Source organism: Struthio camelus, chromosome Z (assembly GCF_040807025.1).
Source record: "Struthio camelus isolate bStrCam1 chromosome Z, bStrCam1.hap1, whole genome shotgun sequence".
Taxonomy (NCBI): domain Eukaryota; kingdom Metazoa; phylum Chordata; class Aves; order Struthioniformes; family Struthionidae; genus Struthio; species Struthio camelus.
This window is the reverse complement of record NC_090982.1, coordinates 52,998,431-53,012,269: the sequence shown is the minus strand read 5'-3', so window position 1 is coordinate 53,012,269 and position 13,839 is coordinate 52,998,431. Positions and strand designations below refer to the sequence as shown.

At 36.8% G+C, this 13,839-nt stretch overlaps 1 protein-coding gene across 5 annotated transcripts in view; it reads right to left on the bottom strand.

The window, feature by feature from the left end:
* Positions 1 to 527: 527 nt before the first annotated feature.
* The window catches only part of ELL2 (elongation factor for RNA polymerase II 2), a 49,682-nt gene continuing 36,370 nt past the window's right edge, over positions 528 to 13,839 (bottom strand). For all 5 annotated transcript variants that reach the window (XM_068927439.1, XM_068927441.1, XM_068927438.1 and 2 more), the window contains 7 exons: positions 11,387 to 11,511; positions 11,150 to 11,243; positions 8,831 to 9,410; positions 6,872 to 6,941; positions 4,417 to 4,588; positions 3,316 to 3,360; positions 528 to 3,179 (listed from right to left, as the gene is read on the bottom strand). In XM_068927439.1, the coding sequence (XP_068783540.1) occupies positions 3,063 to 3,179; positions 3,316 to 3,360; positions 4,417 to 4,588; positions 6,872 to 6,941; positions 8,831 to 9,410; positions 11,150 to 11,243; positions 11,387 to 11,511 (1,203 nt within the window). In that variant the 3' untranslated portion in view covers positions 528 to 3,062. The remainder of the gene's footprint in view (positions 3,180 to 3,315; positions 3,361 to 4,416; positions 4,589 to 6,871; positions 6,942 to 8,830; positions 9,411 to 11,149; positions 11,244 to 11,386; positions 11,512 to 13,839) is intronic.

The window sequence follows — 13,839 nt, the reverse complement described above, 5'->3', positions numbered from 1 at the left end:
TTTCAATTTCATATCCTTCCCTAAAAGAAAGAAGGTTATGGAATTGCTGGCCACATCCCTCCCCCCTCAAGTACACAAACAAATTATATTAAAACTTATGAAAAGAATTATACTTCAAAGTAGCCATAGGTCTCAGCATGAACCAACATTTACATATTCAGAAAGACTGGTTGTAACATTACTATTTTTTTTTAAAAAAAGCTAATGGAATGAGCAAAGTTACAATATCAACACTTTAATCCAACTTTTGTTTAAATCCTGTTTAAGTAACTTGCCTCCAACACTTATGTGATTTTATAAAATACTTCCAAAAGATTTTTCTCTTTTGCTAGCTGACCAAGTCAACTGAAGACTTAAAAGCAGTCAACAGTGAGCTGCTTTAAATGAAAGTTCAGAGCATATCTACAATTAAAAAAAATATATATTTTACTTTGAGCACAGGTTTTCCTTCCCCAAACTACAATAAAATTGGAAACCAATCCTCCTAGCCTATGTTTTTTTTTTTTTTTTTTTTTTTTTTGCTTTTTAGCCAACTGGAAAGGACTATTGCCTCCCTTTTAACTTTTTTTTTTTTCTTTCCTTTAAACTGCAGAGATTCACAGTTTCCATAAAGGAGACATGCACAGTTGCCCCTTCTCTACATCAATCTTTTGCTTCAGCTTTATAGTAGTGTAACCCAAGCCAAGATGCCACCATCTGCAACGTTTGTTTCTATGAGTGAGTAGGCCAGTTTTACAGGAAAGGCAGTACAGTTTCAGAGGCCCTACTTATGGGCTCTCAACATGTGCTGAACAGGAATGTCAACTCAAGGGAAACAAGAGATACGTAGATTTACAGCACTATTTTGCAATATGTAGGCTGCTAGGCATACTTGCAAGGCTTAAGAAATAATCAATACAAATGGGCAAAAATCTTCACTTAAGGCCTTTACAGTAGCTTGTCAGGTCTCATGATGATACGCAGTGCTGGACCTCTGAAGTAGTATTAGCCTCCAGCTGCAAAAGATACACAGCCTGTAAACCAGAAGATGCATGCCAATACAGGTAGGTCATTTTCTACACAAGAGGAGGGGAAAAAAAATTAGTTAACTGCACAGGGTCTCAGTTATACAGTGATAGTACTATAAATGGTAACAACATATTTAGAAGTTGCAGCAGCACTGTGTGTCCACAATGGCAGCCAATGTCAGATTGGTGCATACGGACTTTACAAAAGAACGCTTGCTGCCTAAATCAGTCCCAATACCCGGAACTTCACATTGTTTTAACCTTAACACAGCCAAGTTGTTTCTAAGATTGAAATCTAAGCATCCAGTGCAGTTGCACCAGAACTGCAGTGAAGTTAACAACTCCTGCACTTGTATTTGGGCATAACTGTGTACACACTCTGGATTGAAGTCAGTCTCAAAATCCACATGCACGCCACTGTTAACGGGAAGCAAGAAATCTCCTCTTTGTTTTACTATTTGAAATGTGAAGTTGAAGACAACTGTACCAATCTAAGGGACCCAAAAATCAAGTTGGTCTCAAGGAAGTAATAAGACACAGCTATGATGCACACTGTGTGCTGTGGTGTACCTTGCATACTATTTCATCTTCATGAGCATAACATTGTTGAGCATAACATTTCTGAACACAAATTAAAGGTGAAAACTCCAATGCTCCCATTTCCCTGAATGCATTTTTTTCTGGCAATTTTCAACATTTTCTGGTTTACAGTGATACACAACAGTTTTTGATGCTGGAGACAAAGTTTATTAGAGATACTACCAAATTTTTGGCAAACATTCCAAAATCAGATTTGTAAACATAATGCTTCCCTTTTCAATTGGCAGCACTTTGAAAAGACAAATACAATAAGACAAACAAAGATTTTGCTTAATTTTGACCAAATAACCTGTGTTTCCACATGATAAAGTAAGCAATGGTTTAAATCAAATTAAACCAAAAAACTGCATGAAATGAAAGTTTGTGCTGTTTGGTGATCACAGTATTTTATAGTTAAATACATCTGTTCTTTGTTATATTCCTGGCACCCAGGACAAAAAATCTTTAAATATACATTTCATGTAGGCAATAGCTTCTTTGCATATCTCTCTTCAAAAAATACTTTATAGCAGTATATAAATAGGTAACCTACATGTTTAATTTTATAATCTTGCCCAAAAACTATATATCTGTTTAATTTCGTAAAGTATCAATTTCCAACATTAATAAAGCTGACAAACTATTGAAATGGAAATGTTCTCATCTTCCACAATAGAAGTAGCAATTTTATAGGAAAAAACCTACAGCAACACTCATCAGTTGTTTTAACCTGAGCGTTTGGCCTACTTAGAGTAGCAGCTTTTTTTCCTTCCCCCATCATGCATGCTCACACCCACACATTCTTGCACACATACAGTACAAGCACACACTTTCAGACACTGGTAGGCCACGTAGTGCTTCCCAGGTGCTTCAGTAAAGCGGGAAGCAGTGTAGCTAATAATTTAACTACACTAAATATACACAAGCAAACACCTTAAGGCAATCATTGCAATGGGGGGTTTAAGTCGCAGGGGTAAGTTTCTGTTGTAACAAAGATGGGCTGTATATAGCATTATATACACGCCTCTTTTAACCCTCCAAAACAATGTTTTCGTTTTTTTTTATTTTTATTTTTGTGCAAATTTCTAAACCTTCTACCATTTAAGGCAAAGAGTTTGCATTAACAAGAAAGGTCAGAAAACAGCCTTATATTTATCCAAAAGCATTTCAATTTGCTACAATATTTTCTTAAAATGTGCACAACTTCAAAGTAGATGTACTGGATCCCCAGCGTCTACCGATAAAATGATTTCCATGGACAAACATAAGTTTTGAAGAAAAGAAGGGACCAGAAAAAGCAGCTTCAAATATGCATATAAGCAACATCAACAACAACAAAAGTAGTAACTCAAGTCTGCTAATACTGAAACTTTTGTAATGCAAAAGTTTAATCTTTTTAGAATCTTAGAGCAACTCATTTGGAATTTTAAATAAATAAGCGTAGGTTCATTCACATCTCCTGGTCCAAGCAGAAGACTAGTGCCATGACTCTGCTTGCCGTTGGTCAAATTCACCTATTAGTCTTTTAATATGAGCCAGCTTGTTATGAAGATATTCACATCTATACTTCTCTTCATGGTAGTTGGGGCTAGACTGTAAAGACAAAAAGAAAATTAGGGCATGGAAATGTTTCTACAGAGTTTAATTTTTCCATGCCCATTGCTTTAAAGATGGCCTCAGGCCAGACACAGTTCTTTCCACCTCCCACAGATCAAGTTATTGCACATACCTGTTTTATCTTTCGATACTCTTCTAGGACTTCCTCGTGAAGGATCTTCATGGAAAAAAAAAAGTGAAGACCATTTTCACTACTACTACTACTACAAAATGCAACACGACTTAAAACTTTATGAAAAAAAACAGTTTTACTAAATGAATTTTCTTATCCATAAGCCACCGCTCCTGCTATGTTACCAAAACCCCCCCAGCTCTGCCATTAAGTCTGTAAATAAGCAACAAGAAGCATGTGTTTGAAGATCCCCTTTGTGAAGTCACTTGAATGCCACTGTAAAATACTTGCATTCACAGTCGGCTCAGAAGTGGGTGGAATCTTGAATTAAGGACTAAACTTCTGTAGGATTTTGACAAGCTACAAAAATCACAGTTAGCCCTTGTAGAGCCAGAGCACAGATGAGAGAAAACAGCAGCAGCTTAGGTACGTCTCTCATCACTGTCATCGTGGAATCGCTAATTATATGGGAGTTGTGAAGGGTTTTCACATTTGTCAGATTGTACGGTACCTAAGATTTTAAATTATTCCTTCTGCTCACAAATTCATCTGCAATCTATCCAAAAACTTATAAAAGCCAGGCAGATACTGCCAAAAATCCAAAGGATACACACAGAATTAAATAATTGTGGCACTGAACACTGGTACTGAACACTTGGGATTTATTTGTCCAAATAATAGGAATCTAGGCTTGAAAGCAGGAATACCAGTTTTTAATACACTTTGCTAAAAACATCAACTATGATTTGGGCCAGTCACGTAGGAGCTGAACACGTTTGTGAATCTCAGTCTAGTTATAATATCTGCTAAAATCAGGGGGAATGGGGTTTCAGGAAAGCCTTGGGATTATGGTCATTTAATTCTACGTGCTTTCCCCCCGCCAACCTCGGCATTTGTATAGAGGCACTCTTTATCTCACCAAGATGCTGCCAAACATTCATTAGAGCCTGACGTAATCTGATAACTTCAGTTATATGACTACAGACATTCAACTTGACAAGCCTTTTAAAACCATTTCAATATAATTTAATAGATGTATATGTTGAAGCATCTGTCTGTGCTGAAAATGTGGACATTCGGTAGAGATTTATTCTTCTTTACCTGATATTCCTTGGATCCTGGAGAAAGAAGTTTCCGCTGTGCATCAAGCTTCATGAATCTCCTAGTGACATTCTCCATTCGAGCATGCAAATTCCTGTACTCATCATACTCTGCATTGAAGTCATCCTTGTAACTCTGGCGTTGCTCATATGAGACTATAGCTATGTATTTTCTAATGGAAAAAGTGAGTGTACAACTTGAATTTTTATACCATGGAAATTTCATAATTAGTCAGTATCAAATAGATGCCCAAGCTTGCTTTTAAAGTCAGTTAACTATTTGACTGACTTGGCTTTTCTACATGTTAGCACATATGATGCGAAAGAACATATTTACGTATAATTGTACATAAAATCTTCATAATAATCTACTGTATTTTTATGTCAGTGACTTGGTACTGTTTTGCTTTTTGGAGATTTCATTCATAAGTCGTGCAGACTGTAGCATATTTACATAACATAAGCAATCACTCAAATTTAGAAAGACCAATTGATGCATCAACCTAAGTGAAAGGGGAAACTGCTAGATTATAGTCTGGTTCTGTGAAGGGACAGATTAATAGTCTTACTTCCTTTTGAAAATTCATTTTTGTTGCCTTTTTGGAAGGGACTAAATTTATGAACTGGGATGCAGTTTAGGTTTTTCTAGATTTGTGCCAATCTAACATAAATCATAGTTGTTGATAACATTAATTATTTCGGTAAACAGAAGTCCACCCTACTTGAAATACAGCAAATAATTGCAGTGAATTCTGAAACCTGGAAAAAACAATCACATCCCCTCCCTAGGGGAACATACAATGCAAACGCTTAAAGCCACTGATGCTATCGACACGCTTTCCTTGTTCTTCTCTCCTCCAAATAAACATAAGAGGATATAATAAGCTTATTATACAAATCCAAGATAAGGTAGCAATGCAAGTAATAGATATGATCTTGGCTTTTTTTGTTTGTTTGTTTTTTCCAGTCACATATTACTATACAGTCTCTTCAATAAAACTAAAGATGCTCTTCAACTTTTCAGGAGATGCCAGTGACATGACAGCATGGAATATCGGCCTACAAACAGGTACATCACAAGAGCAAGCAACACCGCAGCAACACAGTCCTAGCAAAGGACATAAGTGCCCCAGCTAAGCAGAGACTGGGAATTAAAATCTAGGTTTGAATCCTCAGCCTAACACTTTTAAGCGTTAAACTGCTTCTCTGCAGGGCTAGACGTATTTTCAGTCTTTCCATGAAGTATTACTTACTGTATTAAATACGATAAAGGGCATTACTGCACCGTCTGCTTTAACACAAACGGAAGACGTACCAAAGTTGAAGTGTTTGGCTGCAGGGAGGCCTCAACTCACTCATTTAATACAGCTGACATTATTCCTAGTATAACTGATCCTTTCCTCTGATAGGATCTGGAGAACCAGGCAATTAGCGGCATTTTAGCAGACAGGGACAGCAGTCTCTCCCCTTCTGCACTGCAAATGTGACAACAAGGGCCCAGCGTCACTGTTGCAGCTGCCGCCATGTCATTGCACTGCTAGAACGCCTCGAGCACCCGCTGGCTGACAGATCACGTTGCTCATTCAAGCTCGGATCAACAGCCATCAAAACCTTCTCAAAAATCATCTTTCCAGCTGAGGAAAGAGGCTTGGACACCTCCCCTCCCCGACACAGTATTTTGTTAGAAATTCAGGCTGTAGTGCCCAAAGCCTTCCAATAATTGCACAGCAGTCATGTGACTTAGCCTTTAAAAAAAAAAAAAAAAAAAAAACAAGTATCATTAAAACAGCAGAAAAACCTCCATGCCCTGGGTATTGGCGGTGCAGTTTTACAGCAGTAAGAAAATAAACCTTCTGGCAAAAGTCAACTTATAATATTATAAGAAAAAAGTATGTAGGCAACCAATTGATTCTACTATTAGAGCTATTTCATTAACACTTGTCTTACTGCAACAACGGCTGAAAATTCTCTTTAATATGTAAATTTTAACTTTAGAGTTTGCTATTTTCCCCTCCCACCTACCCTACTTAGATGGTCTAAGCACTGAAAATACAGAAAAGATGCCTGAACTTCACATATTCAGTATTTTAACATTCAGCTGTCCTCCTGTGTTGCCTTACCTCTAAAAAGAGAGCAGCACATATTGATATTCCTTTTCTATTCTACTATTATGAAGGAGGAGCATGACATTAAATAACTTGAGTCTTCTTCTGAAGTATATAAAAAAACCCCTTGGTTTTAACACTTTTTGCTCAAAATCCTTAAGGACTACCTCAGAGTTCAAAAGAGATATTCAAATAAGGCTCCTGGTTATTTTACCATTAAAGGAACTTGTCATTATTCCAGAGATATATTTTGGCAAATATTCAATTTTGTGGATAAGCAAGAGTTTTTACAAGTGATTTTTCAACTGCTTCAATGAGTGGTGAGAGATTCTTGATCATTATTTTACTCACATGAAGTAATCTGGTAGTTCACTTGTTGATGAAGGATGATCCGTGGAGGCAGTGCAAGCTTCTTTATCTCCTATAGAAAGGCAGAAGTTTGACACTCATGATAAACGCTTTCACAACATTCATGAAACAGATTTAACGTAGCCAAACAATACCAGTCTGATAGGCCTGTATTCTCACAGTAGATTACTAGGAATAAGCTCTACAATTTAATAATAGAGCTCACATGGCCTTACTCATAGTAGGCAGTACCAGAATTTAAAAGCACAGCTGCTTTAGTCTACAGGTAGCACATCATTAACTCAAGGTCAACCTTTCTTATTTCAAGACCTGATGTGGCATCTGCACAGCACTTCAAGTTATGCAGCAACAGATGTAGCTGCACAACTTAAGATAGCTGGAGATATACACACACACACACACGTATATACACACACATGTGTCCACACTCAGGTTCCAGAGGACTGCAATAATATATTATACATACATGTGCAACAATTTGTTCCTCATTAATGTGTCAATACTGGGTTTGATACAGTTTTTTGCATTTGTAAATTGCTCTTTGAGTTGGCATAATGAAAGCAGAGCACACTTAATCCCTAATCCCTCTGTTTTAAGTAATATTTTGAACAACACTTATCTTTTTGCTAAATAAGAAAAAGAGCTACTGTAAGGAAAGGTTGCCTGGAACAGGAAGAAACGTTCAATAACTTAATACATCTCTACTTTTTATTTAGAGTTTGTTGGGAAGTTTTAAAAGCCCCACACAATCCTTTAAATAGGGATAACGTAAGATAGTATAAACGCAGTATTTCTGTTAAAACTCAAACAGCCTTACCAACCTCTAAGCTATTTGAGCCTCATACATCAAGGAGAGTAAAAAGCTATCATACTACGTTCTACTTGTAATGTTTTTATTATTAAAAGCAAAAGAATCATGGTATAAAAGGTAGAAGCGGGAACAAAATTTCTGAGATAAATGCAAACAGTAGTAGAACTGCTTGTTGTACCTATATACAGTACAACTTACGTGAATATGGCTTTGCTGTGAACATTTCATTTCCAGAAACTCAAGTATTATTTGTCTGACTGATTCAGCACGCTTAGGAACTTCAATACAAGCACCAACCTGAAGCATAAGATTGATTCCCCCCTGCTTTAGCCATTCCAAATTTTGTTAGTGGCCTCTGGAGAAAAGTTCTCATGCTTGCCAATTCAGCATGAATGTTTTCAAGACAATCCTGGGCCACAGGTGGACACTGTGTAATATGTCCAGCATAAACGTGAGAAGACCACCTCAAAGCACCTTCATCTATAAGCACAACAGTATTTCAGAGAGGCACCCTGTATACTCTAAACAAGCCTTGTGATTGTTGTAGGTAAAGGCCGAATTTGACTTCCAGGTTGTTAGGCAAACCTCTAAAACGCAAGACGCAGGTTTAACAAAGGAATTGACCTCTGCCCTATGATTTTTTTTTTAAAAAAAGAAATCAAGTATAATTTGTGAGTTTCCATTTAGCTTTGCAGAGGCATTTTAAAAGTGTTCATATTTTGTATTTGTTTTTTTGAAGTAAAAATTTTTGGTAGCCAAGAGGGAGAAGAGTTCATAGCACTGTCCATACCAGAACTCTAGTGAACCATATGCCAATTTATGTCCCAAAGGCACAGTACCATGAACATTCACATATGGTGAAATATGTTTGCATCTGTGGCATGTGTTTCAATAAACAAGTAAATAGCAACAAGTGTGTGCGACAAGCTTTTGATCATCTAATTTGAGTGTGCAGGCTTCAAGGACTTGTCGATTTAAGAAGCAGAGCAGGTTTCAATGAGTTACCAATTTAATGGAAATTAAATTAATTAAAGGGAGAACTAGATCATTCCCATTTCCAGTCCCTGGTTTCACTGATCAAATTATAAGGGCTACCCACATTACAGATAGAAAAAGCAGCATATTAATACCTTCACTTGACTCCAAACTGGAGGAGCTTTTCAGCTTGGCAGTTTCTTCTTTCCTAGGGTCTTTCTCCTTTTCGTCCATACTCACAACATCATGCTTTTTGATTTGGTCCTTCTCCTTATGCTTTTTTGCTTTCTTTTTGGATTTTTTGTGCAACACTGAATGCTTCTCATCTGTGGACTTTGGACACTCTGACTGAACTGCAGTGGATGCTGGGATTTCCAAAGGAGTCCTAGAGGTATATTTTTCTTGCTGGTCCTCATAGATGCTGCTGCCATTCTGACTAAAGCTGTCTACAGGCAGATCTTGAGTCCCCCGGCCTTCGGGAGTGCTGGGGGAATTGGAGTTAGAGTTTACAGTCTGAGGAGGGTTTGAAACAGGAAGGTGAGTAGAGGGAAGCGGTGGAGGAGTGGGAGTAGCGGCAGCTGCAGGGGGAGGTGGCGGCGGGGGGGCTGCAGCAGCTTTCTCGCTGGAGGCAGGCAAGTGACCATTGAACGTTGGCTGAACTCGATTGGTAAGGTGAGATATCCTTGGTTTTTTATTCATTAACGGATCGATAAAATCGGAATCCAAAAGCCGTTTCTGTAAAAAACAACATTAATTTTGCTCTGATGCTGAAAGGTACATTTCCAAACAAGTAATTATTGAAAACGTCTTTCTTATCTATAAATAACCAGCAAAAAAATTATGGCAGCTACATATATGCCATATTTCATATTTAGTTTTTAACTTCTTATGATGTGGCAAGTTCTTCTTCGGATCTACAGCTAAGGCTTTTGGAAAAAAGATGCTCCACTCAGACACTCTATCAAAGCCTTTACTAAAATAAGGTCAGGCCAGTATTGTTTAGGTATCAATTTCAGTACAGATATATCTGGTAAGAATAAACATTTGCTGCCACAAAATGATTATTAAAGCAGTTCTAAGCAGCATGTGACACTGTGTACTTATGAGAACATGTACAGTGCCAAGCCGATAGAGAGCAGGTAAAGAGCCAGGTTTTGCTATAGTTGCGGTTCTAGCTTTTCTCCAGCTGAAACACTAGCTTGTGTCCTCTTGTTTAACAAGCATATACTGCGTATGTTGATGTACAAAGCAGCAGCTTTGACCAGAAGCGCCAGGCACAGCTTTATACTGCTCAGCTGAAATAATCCCAGATTCCGTGTATACCGAAGTAGACGTGAAGAGGTCCATGAGACTTGTACCATTTCACCGTTTCTGACGGGCAGCAAATTAGGAAGAAGCAGGAATGTAACACCCACCCTCCGTGTTTTTGTTTTTTTTAAACAGAAATACCTTAATGGTAAGATATTTTCAGTACTTACTAGTTCATCACTCTATACAGACAAGCTCTTGTGTCCCCCACTACCTTCAAATTTCAATTAGATTTACTGAAGTGCAGTTTTAGTCACAGAAAGTATCAAGGACACTTTTCCTCAAAGTAATGCCTTCTACATGAAGGTTTTCAAGCTCCTTCTAGAAAGTCTGTATTGTCCTGTTTTATTGATAGGAGAAGAGGACAAAAGGCTTTTAAGTCTGAAAAGCCTAAGGGAAGACTGAGGTACTAACCATTGACTCAGCTGTCTTAACACCTAGGCTACACTGAATCATGACGGAATTTAAATAATGCCTATAGAAAAAGAAATATTCTACCAATATCTCAAAGGAGCAGAATACTACTATTATTTGTTGCTTATTCTGGAGTCTTCTGAATTGTGTGTTTAAACAGTGCTTAAAAGTAGCACAAGAAGGTTTGTGCGTATTTGGCATATTAAAACTAACATATCACAAAACCTTGAACACATGTAACGGTATAACAAAAATACGTATCGCTTGTCTTTAGAATTCCCTGTACACAAAGATAAACAAGTCATTTGGCAATACAAAACAATTTTAAGTATTTAACTAGAAAGCAAACGATTGCGTAACAATAATAGATAACTAAGAAGTTAAGCTTCTACGGACGAGTTTAAGCTTCAGTAAGGTCAACATGCTATTGATAGTTAAATTCTAGGTCGACGTGTTAGCTGTTCAAACATTACAGGGATGGCCACTGTCCAGAGATATGCATGCATTTACAAAATACTGTCTACACGGGAATCTAAATTAGTAGTCCTTAGGCTATGTGACCCTAAGTTTTTAAAGTCTTCCACAGTGCAACCGTTTTTAAAAAGTAATCATCAAATTAGAAATAAATGCTTTGATTTTTCATATGTTAAAGACAGCGTATTACTGCCTCATATTGCAGCTTTTACATCAATATAAAGTGGGTTAAATCTTAATACACTAAGTAATGTTAAAAAAGCCACAAATTTAAATACCTGAGAAGGAGAAGTTGATGCAGTATCTTTATTAGAAGTTACTGGAGATTCCATATGACTGCTGCTGGTGGTATTCTGAGATGAATTTACTTTTCTGTAAGGATTACCCACATTTCAGGTTACAAGGCAAAAATGTCTGTGTCATAATTCTTTCATTATTTGGGAAGACACACACTCATTTTCCAGCAGACATGTTTTAAAGGTTGCTACTTTCCTTCCCCTGGAAGCTCAACTTACCTAGCAAGTATTAACTCCAATGACTGTTTATCTATTTCATTGTATCCAGGCCAGTCTTTTTGAATCTCTTTAAACACATAATCCTTCAGAGTGTAAGAGTTATCCTTGGGATTCAAGTTGGCTACCTACAGGCAGACATTTAAAAAGCAAATACATTTATTATACTTAAATACATTTGTATACTTAACAACTACAGTAGTAAGATTAATACTGGAGAGCTAAATATAAGCCGAAAACAAAAGCAAGTAACAGTTTTCCAGGTTGTAGATGGTTTTCATCAAGGTAGCTCTCATCTAATAGGCCCTGATTCTCAAAACATGGTCAATTTTGGATCTAAAAATTTAAGTGAATCCAAAATTACTCTAAGTATATAGGAAACGTATTCTGTGAAAAAGCTCTCCGAAACACTAACTCTGTTTTCTTGTCTTTAATACAGCATTAAGAATCAAGGCAAACTACAGCAACATTTTCAGTTTTCACTGCACTAAATGGGTTGAGATGCCTGAATATGTACTTCCAAATCCAAATTTGGTTTTGTTTAATTTCAGGAGGAAGCCTCCTGCTCTTTTGTTTCATATAGGTATACTGTGCAAACAGGATCCTCTGTCATAAACAATTCTAGAGCACAAACTATTACTGGAACAACATATGCTTTCCATTAACTTATTAATTGCCGTAGTACAAGCAAGAGCAGCTTTATTTATCAGAACAAATGATGACAAATAAGTGGCTTGTCTTTCGGAAGTGACCGAGTCGCATAGCTTAGTACATGCGATGCACGAGGTGCCACAAGAAACGATAGCTTCCTAGCAAAACTCCTAAGTGATTACCTAACTAGCACTAAACTTTTTCTTCTAGTTCATCTTTCTTGATGAATTATTTGTCCAGCTCATTAGTTTTAAGCCATATCAAAGATTTACTGATAAAAAAAAGTAACTCCATTTATATACCTAACAAACTGTTTTGAAAACAAAATTTAGTGCTAAAACAGTTATGAAGAGCTATACGAGCCCAGATCCATTCTTCAGTTTTACACGTAGCGTTCATTACAGCCATTCAATTTCATGAGACGGCTATGTGCGTGCATTGCTGTACCTTTGAAAGTTAAATGGTTTTCTATTTTCCTTAAGAAAATTATACCCAAATGGTAAAATAAGCTATTAAAACCTTATGACCACTGGTGCCTAAAATGTTGTTTTAGACTTCCTCATCTGAGACCTGTTCAGAGTTTCAGAGAAAACCTGGGAGTAAAACAGTCTGTCTTTTTACCCCAGACAAAATGCTAGATTACTCTTGAACACAAAACTAGTGCTTTATGTAGCTTTGACTTTTCCCCTCTCCAAAATATTTGCTCAAAATGTAAACGCAGGTGCTCAAAGGATTTCAATACGTGCTTGTGGATTAAAGTATGTTTTATTTTGATGTATTTTCTGAGATTCTCAGAGCTGATTTTAATTTTATTCTTTGACACACTGCAAACAAGCATTGCTAAACTATAAGATACCCAGAAACAGCAATTTGTTAAAAACAGAATTAAAACAGTATTCCCAGAGAAGCACACGTGTGCATATTGGATCTTAACATGTTTAAGTTTCAAACTTTACATTTCTACAAAAGAATTGATTATGAAGATAAGAGAAAGGTGAGCATGATTTTTCATAGTATAGTGCTCAATCATTGCTCCTATGACCTACAAGATTGCAGTGCTATGGTACTGTAACCATCCTGTTAATGTGTGAATGCGAACCAAGTACCTTCAAGTACTTTGCACTGCATACTGGGAAAAGGTTCCAAGACAGTTTTCTTAAATGTTGCCAGAAATAATGGGACATAAGAAAGTTTAAAAGCTCAGTGTTCTGGAGGATGCAAAAAATGTGCTGATCAATTTAAAATATAAATTGAGTGTTTCAAATTCACGTAAGAACATTGCTTTCACTAAATTGTCATTTGTTTGATCTTGACGGTACATACCATTTTGCACTGGGCAAACTTAAAGCAACAACGCTAAACATACTCAAGCAATGACTTAAAATTTAATGCAAGATCAGCCAAAACTGTAGAAGTGTTAAATTTTACTTGCTTTGTTTTCAAAACACTTGCTTAGACAAACAGGAAATATTCCTACCTTAAATATTAATACACATGTAATTCAGCCACAATGTGTGGGAACAGGTAGCATTAAGAAATAAGATAAGGTTGTGGCAGCTCCCTTAACAAGCATTCTCAGAGCTGTTTTAGTAGAAAATTAAATATGATACTCTTGAATACAGAGTTTAAGAGTTTCACCTATATAATGCTACAAACTTACCAAATTGTTGATGCCTATGATACTAATGGAACTGGACTCAAAGGAGAACTCACTCATTGGAAAAGCTACTGGATAAAAAAAAGCTTCCAAGCAAGATAAAGACAGAATTCACATGATAGCAAAAAAAAAAAAAAAAAAAAAAAAA